The 27,648-nt window shown below is 39.7% G+C and overlaps 1 protein-coding gene across 1 annotated transcript in view; it reads right to left on the bottom strand.

The window, feature by feature from the left end:
• COX10 (cytochrome c oxidase assembly factor heme A:farnesyltransferase COX10) overlaps nt 1–16,633 on the bottom strand; it is a 111,176-nt gene extending 94,543 nt beyond the window's left edge. The window contains exons 1-4 of the mRNA XM_060764521.2: nt 16,255–16,633; nt 10,143–10,267; nt 7,352–7,676; nt 2,572–2,696 (exon numbers count right to left, since the gene is read on the bottom strand). Of these exons, the coding sequence (XP_060620504.2) occupies nt 2,572–2,696; nt 7,352–7,676; nt 10,143–10,235 (543 nt within the window). The 5' untranslated portion in view covers nt 10,236–10,267; nt 16,255–16,633. The remainder of the gene's footprint in view (nt 1–2,571; nt 2,697–7,351; nt 7,677–10,142; nt 10,268–16,254) is intronic.
• Nucleotides 16,634–27,648: the final 11,015 nt, after the last annotated feature.

The following is a 27,648-nucleotide window of genomic DNA, read 5'->3' as shown; positions in this document are numbered from 1 at the left end:
TAAAGCGCGTGTCTGTATGTGTGTGTGTGTGTGTATACACACACACACACACACCCCATGGATGATTGAATCTGTGGGTATAGTCCATGGATATGGAGGGCTGTAAAGCTATCATATGAAACTCAATGGCTACTAAAAATAGATACATATCGTCTCCAATATCAGAAACACTATTCCTTACAATTTCTGGGGGGAGAGGGCTACAGTACTAATGCTGTTGATTTTCAGTAAGTCCTATGTAACAGAGGTACATTTCTCCCTACTTCACCATCACCAAACTGTTCAAGAGGCATCAAGACATAGAGGCTAAGCTTTGAACTAGGACTCTGAGGCCCCTAATACACTGCTATATTTCTACCCCGTCCTTCTTAATCCCGGGGGGGGGGGGGTACGGGGGGGGGACGACTCAGGACGGCTTACACTCGGCAACAATTTGATGCCGCAACATACAGACAAATGTAACAATATAACAACCATTTAAAACAGTAAATAAATCATTAAGTTAAACACAATTAAAAACATTTTGTCAACCCATTCCAGTCCAATTCCAACATCCAAAGTGCTGCTGTCCAAAAGCCTGGTCCCAGAACCATGATTTCAATTTCTTCCTGAAAGACAGGAGGAAAGAAGCTGACCTAATCTCGCCGGGGAGTGAGTTGCACAGGCAGGGGGCCATCACCGAGAAGGCCCTGTCTCTCATCCCCACCAAAAGCATTTGTGAAGTAAATCCAGATTATCTGCTTTGAACTGGATTATACAGCAGCGTAGATTCATATAATCCAGTTCAAAGAGATAGTGTGGACTTTCTGCTTTGATAATCTGGATTATATAGCAGTGTAGAAGAGGCCTGAGGGATCGGAGATCAAAATCCTGCTCATCATGGGAATCCACATGATGGCTTGGCCCAATCACTCTTCCCCAGCATCAGAAGGCAAGAGCAAAACCCCTTTAAGTAAATCTTTCCAAGAAAACACTAGGATAGGGTCACCAAAAATCAAAACAGCCATAAAGAACGATGCAGAATTCCTGATGCCACAAATGCTTTAAAGTAAAAATGAAACTTATGAAGTACAGTAGACCCTCAGTATTCACTGGTGTTTGGTTCCAGAACATCTTGTATATTATCAAAACCCATGAATGTTTAAGTTCCGTTAAGTGCAAAGGCACAATAAAATGACATATCTTCTATAGAAGGGTAAGAGAGCCTGAGGTGCTCTCAAATGCTGGGAGGCAGTGTACCCTGTGTGTAGCACTTTTTGGACTTTTAAAATGAATAAATAAAAACGGTGGTTGTATCTGTGGACACAGAACCCATAGATTTTGAACGCTGACTGGAATATTAAATATTCTCTCATTTTAGAAAAGTATAGTTTGCCGCTAATTGCGCTTCAACTGTTCTTGTTACAAATATGCAACTGAAATTTGGTCATCAGAAACTGCCCTGAAGTTCTCTTCATTATCTATTCAATCACACAGTTTTATATTATAACCTCTTTATCCTTAGCTAAAATTGAGCTTTTCAAGCAGATATAATGTTCCTGACTATAAACGGTATGTCACAAAAGGACACAAAACTGATAGCTAAAATCACAAGTCATAGCAACCTGCACAAAGTGACATAATTTGTACACTTTGACAAACTGGTTTCCCTTTATATCAGAGGATTTGTGCAGAACTCAAGTTTGCAAATTCACCCAGCATGTTCACAAGAAAGATACATTAAACTTTCATTTCTGATTTGAATCAACCACAATTTAACACTTTGCTGCAATCCTAACTATACTAAACTTTAATTATGGTATATTACAACAAGACTGCTTCAAAAAATCTAATTAAGATTAACTACATTTTATCTGGCTTTGGACTGAATTGTAAGTTATATTTAGTTAAAGACTGAAGAGACTGATTCTGAACTTCTCCTGAGTGCACCAAAGGAGGTAAGCACAACATGAAACTCATTATGTAATTCACAAAACTACATACTGTTGCTTTGTACTATTATATCTCAATAAGGTCAATAACGGTGGCCTCATTAGCTGTTGCCCCAACAGTTAATTCTGGGAGGCTGCCCGCTATTCAAAAAATGCAACAATAATAATGTTGGGATTCTAACAAAAGTTAACAATGAGTACATTGCTTGTTTGTAACATTTAGTATCAAGACTCTTGGGGGGTTTTTGTGCATACATGGCTTTATGACATTTCTTGAGGAAAAAGTGCACATTTGACGCTTTGTGATTTTAAGCCTTGTCTGGCTACTACTGAAATCAGGAGATATGGGCATAAGTTACAGTGACATTACATTATACTATGAACACAGTACATGGAACAATAATTCAGCCAATGTAGTACAGGAAATGTGATAATATTCAGAAAAAGGCCTTATCAACTATTTTCAACAGTGCACACCTTATACAACTATGGCATGGTCTAAATGCTAATTCAACTCCCATTCCCACATGAACATGCTTTGTGACTATTTCGTGATTTATCCTGATATAGATATTTGTTGTTATTATTATTGTTTTTATGGCACTAATCTTTGAAGTGACGCTAATGATAAAGCACCAACCTGGTTGATGGCATTAGCAGCACATGAGGACAGCCCTGTTCCAAGGGAGGCAAGCAGGAAACAGGTTAGGTCAAAGGGTACTGGTGCCATTGCAAATCCAGCTGAGGCAGTGCTTACAACCAGGGCTGCAATAAAAAAGATATTTCAGCATTCAAAGCAATGAACATGTATAATTTTGTAATTGTAACAACTACACGCTAATTATAAAGTTAAAATGGCAACTTGGTCACGAATCCACAGCTCTCTGCCACCACTTCTCTTTGTAAAAACAGTAAAAAGATGAAGGGTAGATAGCCACTCCTGAGATTCAACTTAAAATATGAAGATAATGGAATAAAAACACTCCTCCAATTCAAAATCTAGGTCTAGGGAATGTTTCTGTGGGCAATTACAGATATTCTACTAACATGCGACTATACAGGTTTGACAATTCACGTAATATGAATTAACAATATTTTTTGGGCAATGAGATTCACCCCCTAAAATTAAAGACCAAAATCAGTAACCTGTATCACAAACCCCATGCTGTTTTTACAACTTTCTTGTTCAACTTTTTATCCTTATGACAAATGAAAGGATACACAAATGTTAAAGGTTGAAATTGAAGAAAGCATGTAAACATATGGTAAAAATATATACTACACATTTTCCAATCTTCCTTCTTGATTTTTAATGAGTTTAGTTAGAAATCAAAGACATAGCTATGCTAGTCTGGAATAACAGAATGCAAAGGGGTATTATAGCATTCTAGAGACCGAAAGAAAAATTAGCAGCATAAGCTTTCGTATTGAGTCTGAAGAAGAAGTTTTATAGATTTTATTGAACTAAATTTTAATATGTATGTTTATAGAATTTTTGCAATGTTTGTGTATTTTGACTGTGCTGTGACCTGCCTCAAGCCACAAGGAGAGGCAGATAAGAAATAAAGAAGTTGTTGTTGTTGTTGTTATGGACTATGCGGGCCATCTAATGCAGTTTTGAACTGGTATTGAAGAAAATAGTCTCACTCTGCAGATGATTATATAGGAAACCCTGGAACCAGTTTGAGGCATGGATGGGGATGACACAAACCACAGAGCACCGATGTGCATTCAGGGCCTTCTTTCGTGCACTTTTGTGGATTTTTTTTTTGGTCTGGCTGCCACAGATTGAAGCTAGCTTTGAATTGTATTAAATGGTCAGTGAAGATAGGGCTGCAATCTAAGAAAGTTTATGCTATCTCAGTTACTCTCCAAGGTGCTACAAGATCCCTTTCCATTACTTAGACAGGTTAGGGTTCCATTAGCAAGGGCAAATGCCTTTTACATTCTGGTAAGAAGGTTTAATTAAACTTATCAGAAAGAATACTTTCAACTCATTTATTATAGCAGAACACAAGCTCATTTATAGGAGGGGAGAGGAGGAGCAATCTGTATAACATTATCATTACAATGACCCTCAAAAGAAATTCTAGCACACTGGAGCCAGTGTTCTAATTAAAGTCTCCATTGATTTCTCCAGATTAATTTCAGCCACTCATTTCATTGCAACTTATCAGGTTCCCATTAAAACAAGCAGTAGCACATTCTCATTTATTGAACTGAAATTAACTTTATCCAGTATCCCATACTCATAAAACAAAGTTCTTGTTGTCAAGAATGTCAACTCAGCATTAGGTTTTTTGTTTAACCCTTTAAGGGACTGTCTGAAATTCAGACTCAAAGGTTCACCCATGCTTAATACATTGGATGACTATAAAGAGGTCTCAATTCAGACTTTTCTCTTAAACCTGTTGAAGGCTAGAGTTACAAGAGAACATGGGGAAGTGCCTCAGGGCAAGGTAGTGTTACTAGAGAACTCATTTTACAAATCGCATTTCTGATGTTCTATTCCTCACCTCTGAACCTTCTTTATCCTAGTGCGCCTGAGCATGACTAGTTTCTTTAGGCACTACAAGGAATTTGTTTACACAAGTTCTGAATTGTGGGAAACACAGAGAACTATTGTAATAATGGGTTATCTTTCTAATTATTATACACTCCTCTAAACTAATAGGAAAAGATGGGTGGGTGTGTGTGATAATATACACTTTCATGATCCCACTTTTCTTTTTCAAGTGATTACTTTATCAATCACCAAACACTGATTGAAGATGCACATGTTTATAGTTTGGAATGAGGGGAAAATGTTTAAAAAATAACTCTAACAGAAGAAAAATGAATAAGAAATAAACTAAAGAAAAAGTATATAATCATATCAAAGGATATATAAACAGCAGAGAAAATATAAAATTATAAAGTAAACACTATTAGTTCTTTGTTTTTATAAAAGTATGCTGTTGACCTCCGTTTTTGAGAAGTATAGACTTTGTTCAACACATTTTTCCAACATAAAGTACTGTCTATTCAATTTACTGAAATCTAAAGCCTAAATAATTATTGTTTTATTTCATTTTCAATCTTTCCAATCAGTCATTCAAAAAGTGTTGGAATTTACATCTCAACCAACAATCTTCTCAGATAAATCTGGAATCTAGAACCTCTTGTCCTATATCTATTTAATTCACTTAACTAGACTGTCAGCCTAAAGCTAGCTAAAATTAAAAACAAATTAAACAATGTCTTAAAACATTAGGTGATGTATAGATAGTACTTGATGCCAGAGAGACTTGATGTATAGACTGTTCTATAGTAAATGCTGGAAATGGGAGAAAAATGTTGAGACATTTTATTATATGTGGTGGTCTTGTGAAAAGACTGAGAAATGCTGAACTCAAAGGCACATGATGGTGGAAGAAATTGTTAAGGTTCAAATCGGAATCAGACTAGAGTTTTATTTATTAAGAAAGCTGGGTGATCAACTAGAAAGAAAATATGGAACATTACTATGCAAGATTACTGCATCGAGAAGTAGCTGAGATGGACAAACTGTTGGTGCTGATTAAGTAGAAACCCCTAACTTCAAGACAGATTGTGACTTTTGCCTCCCTTCCTCTCACTTGCAGCAGCATGTAACTCAAAGAATTTCACTCATAACAGTGGATCCAGGCCATTAGTTCCCTACATTTTTATTGCATCCGTCAGTGCTTCTATGATAGAAGCAAGGTGGAAACCTGTGTTCCTCTTTTAACTGAGCCAGAGAGTGCTGGGGAGGAAGTGGAAGGATTTGACTTTTAATATTCCAATTCACACGGAAAACTAGCATGTGAAAGCTGCTAAAGAGCTTCCATCTTTATTTCTCTCCTCACATTCTCACACAAGTCTTGAAGTTTTGCATTTGATAGTAATCTATACACATAATAAAAGTGAAAATGTGTGTGTGTGTGTGTGTGTGTGTGGCTGGGTGTTCACTTACCAAGACAAGCTCCAGCCTCCACAAATAGGTATAATTTCTATTACTCAGGATGCACCAAATGACATTGCAGGTTATAGTGAGCACTGTAAACATGTACAAGAGCTCTGCCAATGTCCTCCACAAACACAACACTGCCCGTCACCCAAGTAAATGGTTTCAGATAGGGACAATTTCATCCTAGATTTTATGTGTTTCCTCCACCACAGACATCCCAGTGTTTCTTGTTCTCCCTATTGCTGTGAAATCTGCATGATCCCACCCACTGCCTCTCCCTTAACCCTTTCCTGTTATTTTCTATGACATACTGCAAAAAGAGCAGAATTTATCAGCAACTGAACATACTAGAGAGATTCGGGGAGAATTCACCATGATTCTTAGGAGTTTTAGGTCCTGGGATGTATAGTTCACCTGCAATCTAAGAGCACACTGAATTCCACTAATGATGGACCTGGAACTAACTTGTCACACAGAACTTCAATGATCAACAAAAAAATACTGGAGGTCTCTGGAGGGATTTATAGGAGTTGTAGTTCACCTACATCCAGAGCGCACTATGAATCTAAAAAATGGTGGACCTGGTGGATCTGAACCAATGGTGGATCTGGACCAAACTTGGCATGCATACCCAATATGCCCAAATTTGAATACTGGTGAGTTTTGAGGGGAATTGGCCTGGGCATTTTGGAGTTGTAGGTACTGGGATTTAAAGTTCACCTGCAATCAATGAGCACTCTGTACCACCAAAGATGGAACTGGACCAAACTTGGCAAACAAATTTGCCCAACATAACAAACTTGAAGTACTGATGGATTTTTTTCAAGATTAACCTGGCATGATGTGCGTTGTAGTTCACCTACAACCTTATGCATTTTCTGCAATTTTAAATAATCCAGGCAACGCCGGGTACCCAAACTAGTTGGAAATAAATGTTAGTAATTCTTCATGCAAAAAAATTAAAGAAATGCTAGAAAAAAATAAAAGTGTCTATAACACTGGCCACCTTCACATATACACTATGTTATAGTTCAGGCTGCATACTCAAACCTCTGTGCATACTCAAACCTCTTCATCCCTCCAAGGTTTCTGTTAGTTTTAAAAAATTGAATATTTCTGAAGAAGTCTGTATTATCATACACTGGTATTCTATATGAAGTGAAAGCAGTTTGTTGGTATGTTTAAGTCTGAATTTCCTTGAGATAAATCCTATTTCCCAAATATCAAAAATGATTTTCTGACACTACATTTATCAACATAACATGCTAATTCTGGCAAATGACTTTAGGGCTAAAGAAATCCCAAACACACTTACAAAAAAGTAACCCGAATGAACTAAGAAAACCAATAAAATGGAAATCCGTAACAAAATCAAAACAGTAGCAAAAGGCAGAACAGAGATATAAAACCGTCAATTTAATTTGGAGGGGTTAAACTAAAAACTTAATAATACCTGTAAGTTTGATTTTGGACAAACGTGCCAAAACCCCTGGTAAAGTATCCAACTGTAGTTTCATCTCTTTCCATTGTTTTTCTTCCTGAGACATGGACTCTACTGTCTTTTCTGTATTGTTTAGAATTGCCATGGGCGTCGGTGCTTCAGATTCATTCACTGTTGGTTTCTCAGATAAAGGGGGAAGAAGAGGCGAAACCGATCTCACCGAATGGCTAACCGTCTTTTCTGGAACTGAATGTTGTCCTTCAAAGTAAGGAGGCGTTGTTGATTCTGGCTTCAGTTTTGCTCGCTGACAGAGTGCTTTGTTATGTTCTATTACATACTGCAAGAGGAGAAATAGAATAACTAAGCCATTTTAAGTGAAATCCCACTTAAATTAATGAATTCCCATACTAGCATTATTTGCAATCAGTCTTCATATTACATCAGTCTTTTCTCACATAGTTGTTATAATATTTATATCTATATTTATATAATGGTAATTTCCCAATGTGACACTCAAGGTGACTTGCAACAGTTAAAAAAAATCATAGCTAAAATTACAGAAAAGATTTAAAAAATCATGAAACTATCCCAGAAATTAAAACCTGTGAAAATATAGCTATTGAAAACAACAAATAAAGAAAACACAGATTGATGATACTCTTCAGACGTTTTATACTACAGTTTCCATCACTCCCAATTAACTCCAGATGGTTCAAAAACTGGCAGCCAGATTGGTTACAGGACATCTAGGAGTGAGCATATTACACCTATCCTAAAGTCACTCCACTAGCTGTCAACTTGTTTCCGGGCAAAGTACAAGGTGTTGGTTGTGACCTTTAAAGTCCTACATGGTTTGAGTTTAGGTTACCTACAGGACTGCCTTCTGCCATTCAATCTGCCCTGAAGACTGAGGTCTTCTGGGGAATGTCTGCTCCAGCCTGTCAGAACCCAATTGGCAGCTGCCACCCAGAGGACCTTTTCATTGTTCCACAACTGTGGAACGACCTGCTGGTAGAGCTCCAACAACTATGTCAGCTGTCGGAATTTAAGACACAAGTGAAGACATAACTCTTCCAGCAGGCCTACCTGGACGGTTCCGGTCCAGTGTATCTGTCCGAACGTATCTCCCTTTACGTCCCACCCCGGAGTTTGAGATCAGCTGGGGAGGCACTGCTCTCGACCCCACCACTGTCACAAGTGAGGCTGGTGGGGACGAGGAGCAGGGCTTTCTCAGTGGTGGCCCCTCACCTGTGGAACTCACTCCCGGGGGAAATCAGGACATCATCATCCCTCCTCTCCTTCAGGAGGAGGGTGAAGACGTGGCTCTGGGACCAGGCCTTCGGGCAATCTGGCAATTAAATCAGATGAATACGACCAGCAGGATGTAAGAAGTGGAATTGAGAATGAGATCTATGAGTTAGTGAACGCTGACCATGTGGGGGGATGAATTGGGTTTGTATGGGGTTTTTTTATTGATTTTACTGATTTTATTGGTATTATGTATGAATTGTTAACTATGAAATTGTAATAATTTTGTATTGATTGTTTTGTGACGCGGGCATCAAATGGTGCCTCGCTTTTGTAAGCCGCCCTGAGTCCCCCCCGGGGTGAGAAGGGCGGGGTATAAGAACCTGTAATAAATAAATAAATAAATACCCAGACAGTTTTAATGATGAATTTTAAACTTCTACTCTACGCTTAACTTATGTTTTGTGTATTTAATGTGTATTTTATGGAAATATGTTTTAATATATGTATTTTACACAGTTTTTAAATGATTCTGTGTTTTAGTAATGTTGTAACCTTCCTCGAGTCATGAAGAGAAGTGGGTAAGAAATACAATTATTATTATTATCATTATTATCCATCCTGTACCCAAAGAATACATACAGGCAATGATGAAAGAGTATGATAGTGAATGTCTAGAGTTAAGCTTCGAGTGATTTACCGTATGTTTGAGCCATTTCAACAATGTCAACTTAAACTCACTTCATTTTCCTTGGTTCACTGATTAGATTTCATATGAATGATACTACTAGACTACACAGCTCCATGAAATCTATCACCTGTAACACCAGTAAGGCCCTCCACATGCCTCTGGAAATTCACAAGTGGAGCCTCCAAGTGACAGCCATCCACACTCATTTAATTTTCCCGTTCTGAATCTGCAAATCAGAGGAATACTGTCTTTGAACCCAGAGGTTACATTTGTCATCCCTCCAGAGGTAACTTATCATTTTGGAGCAAGGTTATTCATAATAAAGAGTTATTATTCCTTTATTATAAATAACATTATGTATATCCCACTGTTTAACTCAAAACAAAAACTCAAGGTGGCTTATTAATGGAGCAAGTGGACAAACATTTAATTTTTTGTGATACTTCAACCCACTTCACAGAAAATTATCCTTTATCTGTCAAGGATTTATATAACAAATACTAATAATTTAAACAGCCTGGTCATCCCTTATCCAAAATCTGAAAGACTCCAAGATCCAAAATTTTCAACAGTCATCACTATGATAGTGATATCTGTGTCTTCTGGTATTTGTGGTTCAAGCATAAAATTATTTTAAAATACTGTATAAAATTATCTTCAGGCTATGTATACAAGGTACACAAGAAACATAAATGAGTTTTCTGTTTAAACTTTCTCTCCATTAACATGGTATCTCATTATATATGTATATGCAGGGATTCCAAAATCCAAAATTTTCCAAAATCCACTTCTGGTTCCAAGTATTTAGGATAAAGGATACTCCAACTGCACTATCTTCTGGTGCAGCATATATGCTAGACTCACCATACGCTTGAAGAAGTGTAACTGCTGAAATGTAACCCTCTTTTCTTTGGTGACTCTTAAGAAGCACGCAAACTTGCATGGCACTTGCTGCATGGCTTTTCTTCTGAGGTATTAGGAAGCTATTCCTAGAAATGAAAAAGTAGCCACATTTACTATAACCATTAGAAGCAAAACTAGTACATTACCAATTTCAATAGCAAAAGAGAGACAGAGAGCAAGAGAAAGCATAAGGAAGAAATGTAGTCAACATATTGCAAATCCAAAGGGAAATCATTCAGTTTTTCCTTTCAAACAACTCATCAAGCTAGTCTTTTCCACTCCTGCTACTGCCATTGGCTATAAAACTGTTTACACTAAACGAATATCAACAAGATGGAATATTTACTTAAAACTAGGTATTGCTCATAAAAATAGCACCAGAGTTGAACATTTGCATTACGAGAGTTGTTGAGGGTATTTCTTTTGCACCAGCCGCAATGTATGTTTATTACTGATCTTAAAAACTACTAGCTATAATATAAGACAGCCATAAAACTTCATTTTTAATTGTCACAGTAAAAAGTCTCATGACAACAAAGGAAAACACTAAAGCAATATTTATGTCTGGTGTATGTACTTCAGTTGTTCAAATCGATACACCACAATTATATTGAACCCACACTAAAAACTAGTTTCTATCTCTAGAACAAGCCATTTCACCTATTTATGAAGAATGTTTGCATCTTGGTGTATGTTGCTCAGAAACTATAAATATGCATTAGTTTTAACATAAGATACCACATTACCTCGAAAGAACACAAATTAATTAACTAGTAAAACTTTTTAGGAAAGAGAAAACTAGTGATCAGAACAACACATTCTGGGAAATTCACATTCTAAGCATTCATAAAAATGGTAATAGTGAGAAAATATTTTAAAGCCTTTTCAATCATCAATAAATTTTAGCAAAAAATATTTCCAGAAGTTGACACCTGATGTTTAAAGTAGCAGCATTAGAAGAACTCTGAAAAGCAATATAAGACAAATGGAAGTCAACTAAAGATATGCACTTTATTTGTAACACTTGTCAAAATACCCAAATGCACACAGGTTAGAGTTGTCTTTACAATACCCGAGTGGCAAAACTAGCCATGTCCCCCTATCATTTCTACAATATGTCATGAGGGCAGAAATAGGGCACTGTTCTTTGGACTATTCCTTACTACTTTGACTATATGCACTGCAAATCTATGTGTTGGTATGAAAACTTTAATGAATAAAGATAGTAATGGGGGCTCCAGATCTATCTGCACATTTTAAATAGTGTGCTTTATAAATCAAACCCCAGATACCATACTTCTAGGGTCCCCTTAGTGTCAGTCCTAGGTTTCAGATGCCTTCATTTCATTGCTTTGCAGGTATGGCCCTGACAGACCCACACATTCACTTTTATTGTTATAGATTCTAGCCCAATGGCTTTTTTTTTTAGTATTTTCAAGCACCACAACTATGAATTTGGTTATAGATTTGAAGTCAACTTTTTTTCTAAATCAAACATTAATTATGGTACTTCAAGAGACACATATTACCCTTTCAATCAAGTCAGCCCCAGGTGGTTAGTGCAAATAGTTATAGTCTCAACAACAAAACAACAGGCAAGTGGATTCTCATTGTGATTTTTTAAAAGATATGCTCCGTCTTCACCAGAGAATGCCTGGGGTTATCAACTGCATCCATTTCCAATAAACTCAGCCCTATCAGTTTTTATGTATCTAGGCCTATAAATTTCAGCATGCTCTCACACACCTAACTCAGCCTAGGATTGGGCTTCAAAATTTTCTTTAAATTCTTCAGAAAATATTAATTGCTACTGTTAATTTTTTTTCCACTATTACAACTTTAATTTCAGGAACATGGTGAAATGAGTATATGTATGCCTAAACTGTTTTCAAGAAAACATGCATATTTGCAAAACATGCATGAAATAAAGAGGGAGCAAGAGAGACATTATACTGAAAATGTGTTTCATACCTCCTAGCACCCAAGTTTTGTTTTGTTTTGATATCACTAAAGTTGCCAAACTTGACCTAGCAATTGCTAGGTGATACATTTCCTTGGAACTGAATCATTAAACCAACATACCAAGAAAATTTAAGAGGAAATCTAGGAAAAACCGATGTTTGCAAATAATTATTACAGTGGCTAATGTCTCTAATTTCCATGCAACCTAAATTCTAATATATTGAATCTCAACTTAATATCTTGTTACTTCCTTGGTGAAAGAGTCATCTAATTGTCTGGATTTTCCTATATCTCACTGACTGCAATGTTTAAATCTTGTTTACTTTTGCAAATGAGGCGCTTTTTCTATCAGATCAACCAGTTTCCATTTCCCAAATTGACCAGTGAGGCAGAACTCACAAAATGCTTCCATGTCCTGGCAAGGAAAAAAAAACTTGATTCCTCAGCACTGAGCCATGGCAGTTCAGGTGCTATTGAACTGCATTTCTTCAACAGAGTAGATGCAACTTGAGCGACAGAAACATGCAAGACACTTCTAAGCACAAATATAGCTAAAACTGAACTATAAACCAATTAGTTGGAGAACTGGACAGAAAGGATAACCAATGACTCAGGCTCCATCTACACTGACCATTTAATGAAGTCTGAAACCAATATTGAAGAAGTGGTTTCTCTGTGCAGGTGATTACATAGGAAACTCTGGAACCAGTTGAGACCAGGAGATGATGGTACAAACCGCAGAGCACTGATGGACATTAAGGGTCCCCCCCCCCCCCTCATATGCTTTTGTGGGAGTTTATTGTCTGGTCACCATAGTTGGAGGCTAGCTTTGAACTACATGAAATGGTCAGTGTAGATGAGGCCTAAGAACTTAATTTATAGATAAAATTTTGCCCCCCGGAGAGGAGAAGGAATAGACTCTCTACAGACACTACCATATATGGTAGTTCACGCATTAAATTGTCTGAAACTACTTGAAATACTGTATATATTAACACATTTAATATTAAAGTATACAGCTTCATTGACTTCAGTCCATATCTTCAGTTGCATTGTTGGAACACAAATAATTATTTTTGCTATGGATTTTCTGCATTACAACTGGATATTGAAAAGATGCCCTGTGATATTCCTTCCAACTGAATGTTCTTCTTACTTCCTTTTTCATATTAGTGCAAAGTACATTCTGAGGAAAAATAGTTGAAGACTTTTTTTTGAAAAAATAGGTATTTAAAGTCATTTTAGTATACAGGTTTTTAAACAGAATCTTGTGGAATGTTTTAGTTGTAAACGTCCTGCCTCATTCACACCTAGGAAAAAGATTGAACTAAATGGCCTTTGGGACCTCTTCCAACTATGTGTGTTTACATTCCTTATTCTGAAATAGTGCAAAGCATGTTGAGATGGTTCTGGTGTTTCTGCCCACCTCTGCAACCCCACCCTAGTTCTGTCTTTCCCCCCCAACATTCCACCACACAGTTCCATATAGCACAAGACACCAGCATTAATAGTCAATGATGGTAAATGTTACGACTGCTAATACTCTTCTATTCTCTTCCTGAAGAGACAAAAAGAACTGATAATAATTAACAAATACGGTGCTCAACCAGGACAATTCCACTCAGAATTACTAGCAAAGGGCTCCCCAAACAAAGGCATGAGGGCCGGATGCGACCCTCCAAGATCTAAACCAGGAGTCCTCAAACTAAGGCCTCGGGACTGAATACTCCAAGGTCATTTACCCAGCCCTCGCTCAGGGTAAACCTAAGTCTGAAACTACGTGAAAGCACAGAACAACAACAATCCTATCTCATCAGCCAAAAGCAGGCCCACACTTCCCACTGAAATACTAACAAATTTATATTGGTTAAAATTGTTCTTCATTTTAATTATTGTATTGTTTTTAAGTGTTTTTTGCACTACAAATAAGATATGTGCACTGTGCATAGGAATTCATTCATTTTTTTTTCCAAATTATAATCCAGCTCTCCAACAGTTTGAGGGACTGTGACCTGGCCTTCTGTTTAAAAGGTTTGAAGACCCCTGATCTAAACTTTAGACTTGGAGTTGTCCTAAATTTGAAACGACTTGAAGGCACACAACAACAATCCTAATTAACTTGACTATGTCACACTAGAGAATGAATCCACTTTAAATCCAGTTGCTGTCTCCTGCAGAATTCTGGGGTTTGTAGTTTAGGGAGGAACAACCTCACTAAGCTACAAACCCCAGAATTCTGCAGGAGACAGAAATCAGATTTAAAGTGGATTCATTCTCTAGTGCGATGAAGTCTTATCTCATCAGCCAAAACAAGGCTCACACTTCTCACTGAAATACTGTTAAGATTATGTTGGGGGAAAAAGTCATTTTAAATATTGTATTGTTCTTTCATGTTTTCTGCACTACAAATAAAATATGTGCATTGGGATTCATTCCTGTTTTGTAGGTTTTTAAGTGGCTGGAGTTACACTTAAAAATATACCTGTTCCAATTTACATACAAATTCAACTTAAGTGTCAAGATCTCTTTGAACAGCAACTTGGTAATTGCACTTTTCAACCTCCACAAAAGATTTAAAAAAGAGAGGGAGGAAGAGGAAACAATTCAGTGTAGAAAAAAAAATACATTATGATTGTGGGATCGTCTATAGCATATACAATTACTCACCATGACCTATATCAGTGGTTCTCAACCTTCTTAATGCCGTGACCCCTTAATACAGTTCCTCATGTTGTGGTGACCCCCAACCATAACATTATTTACATTGCTATTTCCTAACAGTAATTTTGCTACTGTTATGAATTGTCATGTAAATATCTGATATGCAGGATATATTTTCATTCACTACACCCAAGTTTGAATACTGGTGGGATGGGGGGGGGGGTTGCTTTTGTCATTTGGGAGTTGCAGTTGTTGGGATTTAGAGTTCACCTACAATCAAAAATCATTCTGAACTCCAGCAGCGATGGAATTGGGCCAAACTTGGCACACAGAACTCCCATAACCAACAGAAAAAACTGGAAGGGTTTGGTGGACATTGACTTTGAGTTTTGGAGTTTTAGTTCACCTATATCCAGAGAGCACTGTGGACTTAAACAATGATGGATCGGGACCAAACTTGGCACAAATACTCAATATGGACAAATGTGAACACTGGTGGAGTTTGGGGAAAGTAGACCTTGACATTTGGGATTTGTAGTTGCTGTGATTTATAGTTCACTTATTTATTTTTTTTGTCATGTCAGGAGTGACTCCTGGTGTGAGAGAATTGGCCGTCTGCAAGGGCGTTGCCCAGGGGACGCCTGGATGATTTGATGTTTTTATCATCCTTGTGGGAGGCTTCTCTCATGTCCCCGCATGAGGAGCTGGAACTGATAGAGGGAGCTCATCTGCCTCTCCCCGGATTCGAACCTGCGACCTGTCGGTCTTCAGTCCTGCCGGCACAGGGGTTTAACCCACTACACCACCGGGGACTCTGTACCCTATGAAATAAGTTTACAGGTATTGTGTGTCCATCTCTCCCTGGATTCGAACCTGCGACCTGTCGGTCTTCAGTCCTGCCGGCACAGGGGTTTAACCCACTGCGCCACCGGGGGCTCCTTTAGTTCACTTATAATCAAAGAGCATTCTGAACCCCACCAATGACAAAATTGGGCCAAATTTCCCACACAAGAACCCCTATGACCACTAGAAAATACTGTGTTTTCTGATGGCCTTTGGTGACCCCTCTGACGTTGCTTTGCGACCCCCCCCCCCAGGGGTCCTGACCCTCAGGTTACAAAACACTGACCTACACGGTGTGAGCTCTTCCTAAATACTACACCCCAAAGGCATTAGATTTCCTCTGATCTTGGAACTTAAGCAGAAAGAGCTCTAGTTTGGGCTTGGGTGGGGAACTACCAACGAATGACAGGTGCTGCAAGCTATCTTTCAAAGCAGCAGTTCCCCAACTTTGGTGGTTCCAGATGATTAAAGTAGAAAACCACTGCTTCAGAGGGAGAAGAAGGCAAACCCACCCCTGAGTCGCCTTTGCCTAAGAAAGTCCTATAGAATGGGGGGGGGGGTCTTGCTGTAAATCCCCAAAGGGGCTTGAAGGCGCGCAGGCCATTACCTGGGAGAGGTGCTCTGCCCGCAGGATGAATCCCCTGCCGGTCATGCCTGGGAGAGGACCAGTCGCTCGCGCTGAAGCGGCCGCTTGTTTCAACTCGACCGAAGGCACCGTCTTCTTCGCCTCATCCCTCTCTACTCGCACGGCGACGGGCCCCCAGGAAAACCCCCTCAGCTTTCCTTCAGCGGTGCACACAGTGCCGGCCACGAAGGCTGCCTCCTCCGCTTTCCTCCCGGCTCTCCCCGAAAAGGCCCGAAGGAGCAGGGACTCCCTGGCTCGGTTCGTGGCGGAGACCGAGGCCTAGCGCCCCGCTTGCCCTTCCTTCCCCTCAACGCGCCCGCCTGGGCGCCGCCATCTTAGCCGGCTCGACCTTCTCGCCCACTTCCGGGGAACAAGGCGGGGCTTCCGGGAGAGGCGGCTGTGATGGGCGGAGCACGCTGTGAGATTGGTTGATTCTTCTGTCAGTGGAAGGGAAGGAGGGGCTCTTCACGCCCCTCCCAACGCGCTCCTTCCTTGGAGTGTTGACTTTGTGGGTGCTGCCCCAGGAGGGAACTGCGGGGAAGGAAGAGAAAGAAGAGTGGATTCCCTTTTGCAGAACACTCCCTTCTCCTCCCTCCTCGGGGATGAGACCAGCTGCTTCTTCATCCTTCTTCATTCACACACACACACGTGCATACACACCCATAGATTGATACACACACAGGCAGGCATTCCTATCCGTGGAATCTGTATCCATGGGTCCAACCATCTTCCCATTTTAAAAAATCCAAAATCCTTGATTTTACTATTTTGTAACAATGTCCCTAGCCCCTGGTGGCGCAGCGAGTTAAACCGCTGATCTGCTGAACTTGCTGACCGAAAGGTCGGCAGTTCAAATCCAAGGAGTGGGGTGAGCTCCCACTGTTATCCCCAGCTTCTGCCAACCTAGCAGTTCAAAAACATGCAAATGCGAGTAGATCCATAGCGGGAAAGTAAAGGTGCTCCATGCAGTCATGCCAGCCACATGACCTTGGAGGTGTCTACAGACTCTAAGCCGGCTCTTCAGCTTAGAAATGGAGATGAGCACCACCCCCCTGAGTCGGACATGACTAGATTTAATTCCAAAGGAAATCTTTACCTTTACTTTTTACAATGTCCCTACCTACATTCTTGGCAATAAACAGTTATCCAGGAAATTGCCCTTAACTTTTCGACTTAATGCAAAGGCACATTAAACTTTGGTTCAGTATGATCATTTTTGATCTGGATTTTAGACTGTACTTAATTAATTATGCTTGATAATTATATTTTATTATTTTTTCTGATTTATTTTTACAGCCTTTTGTTGTAAACTGCTTGGAGAGAGTTGTCACTTATCACAGAGTTTTCTTGGCAATTTTTGAAGAAGTCAAAATTTCACAAATATCCATAATTCCTAGTTGGCTACAATTCAAGTTATTGGTGGATACCTAAAGCTGTATACCAGGCCAGTTTTCTCATGCTTCTTAAACCAGTGGTTCCCAACCTTTTTTTGACCAGGGACCACTTAGACCGGGGCCACACACCAGCATTAATACCAAAAGGGTTACGAATCATTTTTTGATCAACTTTAGATTCAGTTTGGTTATTTGGGGTGCTGATTCAGAAAATTGCATTGGATAGACCACATCAGCTCTAGTTCCTAATACAGAACATATGCCATCCAGGAGTCACCATCTGCTGCCCACAGAAAACCATATTTAATAAGCCTTGGCACTATAAGAGGGTTTTGCAAGATCAGTTGCTCTTGTTGCAACGGAGTAGTGACAGTGAGGCTATGGACCATATTTTAGTTCTTGCGGATCACTGGTGGTCCGCAGACCATAACTTGGAAACCACTGGCTTAAACAGTTTGTTCCAAATCACTCGCATGCTCAGGATGGTTTGGCTCTTAAAGAGAGCACAACAGATATAATATTTATCTGCTCACATGACCAATACAAATCAATATGTCAAAGACCATCATCTGAAACTGGAGTTTTAATAGAGCAATCACTGTTAATTTGTCCTTGTTTAAAACCGTTTAAAGTAGCAGCTATCACTACACTTGGTGGCAGTGAATTGTTTAAAGAAATGGTGTCAAAGGAGTATTTCTTTTATCTTTCCTGAATCTCCTGCCAGCCAGTTCTTTCAATGACCCTGAGTTTTAATATTATGAAAGAGAAAGGAAATCTTCCTGCTATCCCCATGCTCAATACTACTACTACTACTAATAATAATAATAATAATAATAATAACAATAACAATAATATATTTATATTCCACCCTTCTCCCCTAGGGGACTCGGAGAGGATTACACCATTTAGGGAAACATTCAGTGCCTTTACAATCTGATACAATGAGACACACAAACGCAAACAAAGGCAGAGGCTTCTCCTTTCATTTCCAGCTTCTGAAGGTGGTGCTCATATCTGACTCTGGGTGGTGCTTTTCTCCATTTTCAGTCCAAGAAGCCTGCATTGTCACCTCCTGGTTGTGTGGCCAGCAATATTGTTTGGAGTGTCTCTTTGCCTTTTCCCACCAAAGCGGTACCTATTTATCTACTCATATTTGCATATTTTTGATTTGCTAAGGTTGGCAGGAGCTGGAGCTGACAAGACAGCAGTTCAGTCAGCCTTCAGGTCAGCAGTTCAGCAGCACAGGGGTTTAACCCATTGCACCACTGCCGCTCCTTAAGTCTATGAATTTGTATCAGATTGTCCCTGCATTATCCGAGGCCTTAGTGGAGAGGCATATTGGGGGCAATCTTTCTGCAGCTCAGAACTGATTCTTCCAGAAAACAGGGCCGGGTCCTGCTTCCCCACTCATGTCTCATGGTGGCAATTGCAAACACAGTTCTCACCATGTAATTTGGTTGCTTATACCCTCTTTATCCTTCAGTTGCATATTTGGCTGGACACTGGCATGCTGCTTACTCAACACTGGTGGCTGTAACAAGAGATGTTTTGGAATTCCCTGAAGACGCTTAGACTGGAAATGTTCAGAAGCGTCTTTCTTTTTGAATAGCTCAACAGTGTTGGTTTCAAAATTATAGACAAGCCGGAGGCAATGTGCATTTCCTTTCCCCGAGGAGTTTTGAACTGGATTACGCTTTCTTCTGACTGACTTTTTGGTGGAACGCAGGAAGCAAAAAACTGGGAACCTAGAATAACCTTTCCCCACTACTGGAAGCTGGAGTTTATTTGGGCATAAGCTACTAGAGGCTGTAGTTTATTTGGACATGCCTAACATTCATCAAGAATGAAGTGCTGAAATGAATCTCTGTTGAGTGGCTGTTGGGATTTATTCATTTATTTTTACAGTTCTACTACAGATAAAGAAAAATACAAGTTTCTAGATAACTGATAAGAGGGGCCTGCAAAATGTCTGGCCCATCAACCCAGATTCCTGAAACCTGCAGCTTGCATATGTTAATTTATCAGGGTCTGCTCCTTCAGTCATATTTAGCACTCAGGATTGTTCTTCAGCAGTGAATTTCGAGCAGGAGGTAGCTAGATGTCAAAGGAAAAAAGTTTAAACATATTTCATGTACCTGTCAAACTTCTGCTGTGATCAGTGCCAGAAAGGAGCCTCATCACCCATGACTGCTTCTTGTCTACAAGACTGCTAGAAAAAGTCTACTGGAATACCATGCTCCTTCCCTCCCAGCAACATTACTTGTTGAAAAAAAAAGAGGGTTCCAGTAAAGGGTCTAAATATTGGGGGGGGGGGGGGGGGAGAGATTTTAGTCCTCCCAGTTGCAACCTCAATGGAGCAGGCAGCAAGGAGATAGCTTCCAACCATATTCACACATCCTTGAATATGGCCAATAGCAACCATTTTCAGCAGAGCTGTGGCACAAAGAGCAGGGACTGGATTCATATGCATTAAGGTTCTTATACTCTCCAACAACACCAATATTTAAAATGATATTGGAGATGTGTGAATTATAATAGCATTGTTGAAAGTTATTGTCTTTTTTAATTTCTTTAGTTCAAAAGTCAATCACTAGTCCAGAAGCCAATGCTAAACTACATGGAGCCAATTTAAAGTGAAGCTGAACAATTGTGTATTGGAGGACTGAAGATGTTTTTAAAATACATTAACATCTGAAGTTAAAAATCCGTTTGATTTCTAATATTTCTATGTGTTCATTGCTCATTAGAATGGGAGGAAATCATTTGCCCCCCTCCTAACTTTAAAGATGCTGACTGGGCACCTGGGAATTACAGCCCACCAACCTCTAAAAGCCTGTTTCCTACTCCTGTATGAGAAGTCAAAGAGATATGGAGATATATTTTAAAGAGCCAAGTGATCTTATCCAGTCTTCTTTGTATCCATGTGAGTAACTGACGGCTCTTCTACACAGGTCTTAAAATGTGGAAGAAACTGGGATAAAAGGGGGAGGGGGCTAAATTACATTTGCCAAAAATATGTGCTGGAACAAATGTGTCAAGGAGATCATTTACCGGGACTGACAGCTCAGTGTTTGGACTTGCTTTCAGTATCACAATTTTCCCCCCCATTTATTTGTCCCAAATTATGAGGCTGTCCGGAAGTGCCCTGACAAACAATCCTGATGGAGTGTGTGTGTTTTCAAATCGCTTGTTCACTTATGATAACCCCATGAATTGCCAGATGCTTTATGGGGTAGCAGGTGACTTGAAGACACATAATATACATATCTTATCCATCCATTTCTGTCTGCATATGCTTGCTGTGCTTACCCATGGGCACCTTATATCTACTGATTCTGTTAGAATATAATCATTTTTATCTAAATAAAATTCATTTACTGATGCCTACCTCTCTGCTCTGTTCCTGCCTCTTTTGCATCTAGCTTCATTAAATTACTCTGTCCACCCATCCATATGTTTCATTGAATGTCATTCACTGTTTGAGTGGCTTCTATCTAACACATTATAGACTCTTTATAGACTCCATTGTGCCTGTTGTTGCCATCATTCACATGATGGAAAGGCTCTATCTGAGAAAACTGATCTGCAGTGGATATTTCAGCCAACCCAGGATGTGCAGTAATTATCACTTGAGAAACATGTCCTTTCAATGTTTTTGTATTTACAGCTCATGTGTCTGCATCCCACCTGTTGTATTATTTTCCAGGAAGAAGTATTCCATTTGCAAACAAGATGAATGAACATTGTACACCATGTTTCAGGGGAATTGCAGCCTATCATAAAAGAAAATGTGGGTCGAGGGGCAGGGGCACTGGCTACTTTTTTGTTGCATTGTAGTAGAAGTGCTGGAGGTGTGTTTTATGAATAACGTAGGGAGGAATGGCGTGGAGGAGGACTCTGTGTCTATGGGAGTTTGCAAATAACAATCTGTGTCACTGAAAATTAAGTTCTTCTTCTGTTCTGGGTATGATGTATCTCTAATGTTAACAGACCAACCAGAAAGGCTACATTTAAAAAGTATGACTAACTTGTGAAGGTAATATCACACCAGAGCCTAGTAATTAGGCATAGCAATGGTGTTATATCACTGATCCCTGGGATTTAATAAATAGTTCTTTTTATAGCTTTGAGAACCACCAAGGTCAGATCGGGGGGGGGGGGGGGGGTTGGGTTACTTTACCTGTTTTGATGAAGGAACATGATTTCATATGGGCGGAATTTAATTACGTATGTTTTTGTTACAAATTAATCTTGTGACCTCATCAGACAGGCAAAATTACTTGTCCTACGACACTTCAACTTCACTTAAGGCACAGACCCCCCAGATCCCATCACACACCACCAATCTACTTCCGGTGAGGCTCTATGCATCAAGTGAAGTCCAAGTGTTGCAGGAAGCTGCAGTGGCAACACAGGAGGCTTCCTGTGTTGCATAGGAAATTATGGCAGAAAGCCAGGCAGCAACACTACACCCCGTGCGATGAGCTGAGGAGGAAGGCAGTCGTTGTGGGACATGGAGGGACTGATCCCCGCCCCCCCCCCCCCCCGCCTTGGCTGGGCCTCACTGGATTCACCACGGTGCATGGCAAACCCCAGCCTCAATGTGATGAGGTCCATAGAATGTGGACAGGATTCTCCATCTGTTCAGAGGACACTTGTTATTTTCATTAACCTGGGTTCTTGGTATCTGCCGGGGTTTGATTTCAGAATCCTCTGTGGATATCAAAATCCATGGATGCTCAACTCCCATCATGTACAATGGCATAGAAAAATGTTATCTTTTATATAAAATAGCAAAACAAAAGTGTACTTTATGGATATTTTTAAAGTATTTTAAAGGTATGGATAGTTGAATCTGTGAATTCAAAATGCAGAGAACTGACCAATTTCTTCAGTTTACATTGGGGATTTCTTTATTTGTAAAGACTATATTAAGGTTTATACTCTCTTCTTCCAGTACCCAATACAGTCTTTCTGCAACATTGATATATAGGCAATTGTTATGTCCAGTGAATAATCTGAACTGGACAGACTATCAGAATGAACTGCTAAATGGTGAGACGACACACATGTAAATCCTGTTACATCATTGAAACTAATTGAGCAATTTGTCTTTCTATACAACGTTGCATTTAGCTATTATAATTTGTTACATCCAGGTTCTAATTCCAACTAAGGCAGACTCTGAATCAGCTACATTGGGACTGTTCTAGTTGGGTAGCTCCCATTGGGTTTAAGGTTGATAGCATTGTGATTTTACATTTCTGTTTGAAAAAAAGAGGGTGGGTCTGAATGATCCACGGGGTTCCCATTTAGGAAAAAATACACAGAAGAGAAAGCAGTTTTCTCAGTCTATCAAAAGCAATGAGAAAAGCAGAGATTTGTGAGCAAAGAAGTTTGAGAGGACTCTGATAAGACATTCCTATCACACTGCCTAATACAAACCAGTTAGAAAAAGACTTTGACAAAGAGTTGTTGTAGGTTTTTTTCGGGCTGTATGGCCATGGTCTAGAGGCATTATCTCCTGACGTTTTGCCTGCATCTATGGCAAGCATCCTCAGAGGTAGTGAGGTCTGTTGGAACTAGGAAAAAGGGTTTATATATCTGTGGAATGACCAGGGAGAGACAAAGGACTCTTGTCTGCTGGAGCTAGGAGTGAATGTTTCAACTGACCACCTTGATTAGCATACAATGGGCTGACAATGCCTGGGACAAACTTTTGTTGAGAGATAATTAGATGTCCCTGCCTGCTTCCTCTCTGTTTTTGTGCTGTTGTAATTTTAGAGTTTTTTTAATACTGGTAACGAGATTTTGTTCATTTTCATGGTTTCCTCCTTTCTGTTGAAATTGTCCACATGCTTGTGTATTTCAATGGCTTCTCTGTGTAGTCTGACATGGTGGTTGTGAGAGTGGTCCAGCATTTCTGCATTTCACTCTCACAAGTCTGAGTCTGAGTGAAAGAGGGTCTACCCTAGCAAACCTTTTGTATCATTACCCCAATACCCCCATGCATATGGGATATATTGAGTATGGTGATCAGATCATGATATGAATAAATATAACAGTTTAAATAATGCACCAGTAAGGCCTTATCGCGAACCACCATGAGAATTTCGGGGGGGGGGGGCTGAAGCCCCTCAAGACCCCCCCCCCCCCCAGCTACATGCCTGGCTCCAGCAGACAAGAGTCCTTTGTCTCACCCTGGTCATTCCACAGATTTATAAGCCCTTTTTCCTAGTTCCAACAGACCTCACTACCTCTGAGGATGCTTGCCATAGATGCAGGCAAAATGTCAGGACAGAATGCCTCTAGACCATGGCCATACAGCCCGAAAAAACCTACAACAACCCAGTGATTCTGGCCATGAAAGCCTTCGACAATCCATTGACTTTGACATAGCCAATAAACAGAGCTTTTATGTAAATACACAAGGTTATAAATTCCTATTCATTTTCCTGTATTTTGGAAAAAACACCACTTTAGAAACTTTTTCCAAGGGCTTCTTTTCTCAATTCTGCAGAATGCTACGAATTAAAGGCTGATTGATTTCCAATATTTGGAAGTGTTTTTTTAATTCAAAAATTATCTGTGAGGTCATTGTTGAGAGAGGAAGACCTAGAATTTACAGCTGACTTCTGACCCTGAAGCTAATTTTGTTCATAGAATTAATATTTTGCTTGGTGTTGAAGTCATGATAGTAACAGGAATTGTAGCAGAAGCCCCAGAAGATACTTTCAGAAATGAGGGGAGCAACCCATACTGGTCCAATAATTTCCTCCCAGTTCTTTCATTGAAACTTCTGTACTTTTTCCAGCATACGTGCCTTTCAGATTGTACACTTGGCCTTCCACATTTGTGGGTTTAGTGTAGGTGGAGAAGATTATTTATGGGTTTGATATGATCTCTCTAGTAATTTCTAGATCTTCTAGCATGGCTTTGTGGTCAACATCTTCTGGAAGTTGACCATAGAAACAGATGGGAAAACCTAGAGATTCCTAGAGAAGTGTTTTCTCAGGTTTAAAAACTAGTGGCGTCTTATTCAAGGTTTTCTCAGACTCATAGGGTGCTCTGTTCCTCTAACCTCTGTGAAAGTGTGTGTGTAGGGAGGGCTGACATTGTTTGAAACTCGGGTCCCACACTGATAAAGCATAGCAACATGGCCAAGAGTGGCTCCAAACATCCTCCAGTTGTTAATAGACAACAAGTTGAAATATCATAAAAGTCAAAGTAAATTTGAATGTTTCTCCTCAGGAAAAAGGTGGAGGGTTTAAAGTTTCAATAAGATGAGATTTCCCTTCAGAGAACCCCAACTCTCACCAGATACACTTCAGAAAAAAAATCCTTCATCTTGGCTTATATTTTTAAAAAATTGTGTTCTATAACACTTCCTTTGTAAAGGCCAGGGGAAATAAAATATTTGAAACAATCCTACACAGTAAGTCTCTTGAATAGAAATGCCATATGTAAAATGGAGGAGAATTAATGAACTTGCACTCCTTCCATTGAATGGAGTGGTGCAAGAAAAGCTTAGGGGAAAATCAAGCACATATATGTTGTTTGCACTCTTGCAGCCTATTTTGAACAAGCCAAGTCCCCTTTTTCAAGGGTGCTCCTTTAGAACAGTTTTCTCTCATTCATCAGGTACTTGTTAACACACTACACTATTCATTTTTTGATGAATTTGCAGTGTACTGGATGGGAGCCAGTAGCTGAGCTGGGGGAAAAATATTTATATCTACACACAATAATTCACGTCTGCCCCCCCCCCCAAAATCTGGACTTCCCCCCCTAATCCACATGGCATTTCAAAACATTTGCAGTTCTCTTGGCTGATTAACATTGGCTTTCCTTGGCTCAGCCTTTCCACAAGAAACGTAAGAGGATGAAAATAGCTGAATGCTTTGATTCAGGGATGGGGAGAGAAGTTCCTTTGCTGACTGTTCTGCCAGTTCATAATTCAAGGATCCTTCTGTACTACACAGAACCATGCATTAACTCTGCTCCCCCGCCTTCCCAATGCTGGATATGTAGTACTTGATTTTAGAGTGTTTCTGGCAAAGGGGTTTCTTGTCACTTTCCAAATTTCCATATTGCAGGGATGATCTCTCTAAATTAGCATACCTAGGTGCTTCCCCTGCCCAACCTTCCCTTGCCTGCCACCTTTAGGCCCAGAACAGCCAGTCATCAGCAGTTCAAAGGCAATTTTGAGAGGAGGACAAACAATTTGTGGCTGTCATTCCTTTGAACTCCCCAGTAGAGAGTATGCTGCCAAACGTTGTCCTCTGCCATCCCCAAGAAACTGTAGTCTCCTCTGCAAACTTTTCTACAGCTATATGTCTTGGGTTTAGACATTAGCATATCCCAAATAGTTTTTTTACTCTTTTATTTTTGCAACAGTAAAATTTCATGCAATTTTATTAGAGGTGAATGTTCCACTGTATTCAAAGGGAGTGTAAGGAAATACGTACAGTCATGACAGTGAGTCTTTCTCCACCTGTTCTTCCACATTTCGTATGCTGATTAGAGCGGATAGGAATTGATACCCTGCAACAGCTAGAGGAACCCACATTTCCCACCTCAATAAACAGAGATACAGACTTATGCACATGATTGTGCAATGTGTGTCCCTCCAGATCTAGTTGGAGTGCTACTCCTTACTATTGGTTATGCTAGCCAGAGAATGACAGCTTCAACTGTCATGGCTGCATCCGATGGCATCCTCCTGGGATTTATAGTTTGGTCAGAGACAGCAGTGGAGGTTCCTGTCTAAGGATTCTAAAGGCCCCTTCCTCCAGGACAGAACAATAGCAATTGGTGTAGAATCACAGTGCTATAATTGCATGGGATATGCAAATGTCTAAACATAAGGGATGGCATTTGCCTGCCAGTAAGAGAACAGGAGAGAGATCATCAGTCTAGCCCAGTGGTTCTCAACCTTCTTAATGTCGCGACCACTTAATACGGTTCCTCATGAACAATGACAATTGGAATGGCTCCTGGAATATGTTTTTGGACTGTGTAATTTTAAGTAACGATTCTAACGGATATGTTTTAATTATGTGATTTTAAAGTTTATGTTTTATTTTTATATGTATTCATCAAATTGTGCCTCAGCTGTGAGCTGCCCTGAGTCCCCTTCGGGGTGAGAAGGGTGGAATATAAATGTGGTAAATAAATAAATAAATAAAAACTAAGTCTTTCTGCATGCAATGCATATGCTTCACCATTGGACTGTGTTCTCCATGGATTATTGTTTGAAGCATTGCAAGATGGAGTAAATGAGGTATTTTTGAACCATTTAATTTATAGGAATACTGACATTTCTGCTTCTTGCATAAGATGTTTCTTCTTGCATTCAATCTTTTTCCTGTTGCCACTTTTAAAACTGCTGGGTACTCATTCCTTCGATGGTTTCTTGCGTGAACTCTACTAAAATAAATGGGAATTGTCCCCTCCTCATTCTCCCCTCCTCATTCTCAGTTGATTGTGTACTTTTAAAAAGTCTTTACTTGGAGGCAACAGCCCCCTCCCTTCACCCCCCCTCCATTAAAACAGAAAGTCTGAGTTAATGGGCAGACTCTTATTTTTGTCTCCTCTGCCTTTTGTTTCTGAAACAGTCCAACAAACCATGCAGCTCAATCAGAAAGGAATCCATCCTACTGTTTAATTAAAAATTTCCATGTGCTTCTGCTCAGTGGCCTCTGAGTAAGGAAAATAAATGTAAAAGAACAGTGAAAGGCTTTCATATGGTTTTATGGGAGAAAGCTTTGCTGCCATTTATAACATACAGAGCCTACTATAACCTACCCAAAAAACAAGGGGGCCAACCTAGATGCACAAAGCAGCTTTCTATCAAACCAGCTGCAAGGCTCCCGCTCAGAGCTGTCATGACAACACATAACATTACATGAGTCACAAGTACTGTGGTTCAGACTGAAGTAGTTATTTATACCTGGAGATCAGGTGAGCCAAAGCATGCTTA

The sequence above is a fragment of the Anolis sagrei genome, chromosome 2 (assembly GCF_037176765.1).
Source record: "Anolis sagrei isolate rAnoSag1 chromosome 2, rAnoSag1.mat, whole genome shotgun sequence".
Lineage (NCBI taxonomy): Eukaryota > Metazoa > Chordata > Lepidosauria > Squamata > Dactyloidae > Anolis > Anolis sagrei.
This window is presented reverse-complemented; position numbering and strand designations above follow the sequence as displayed.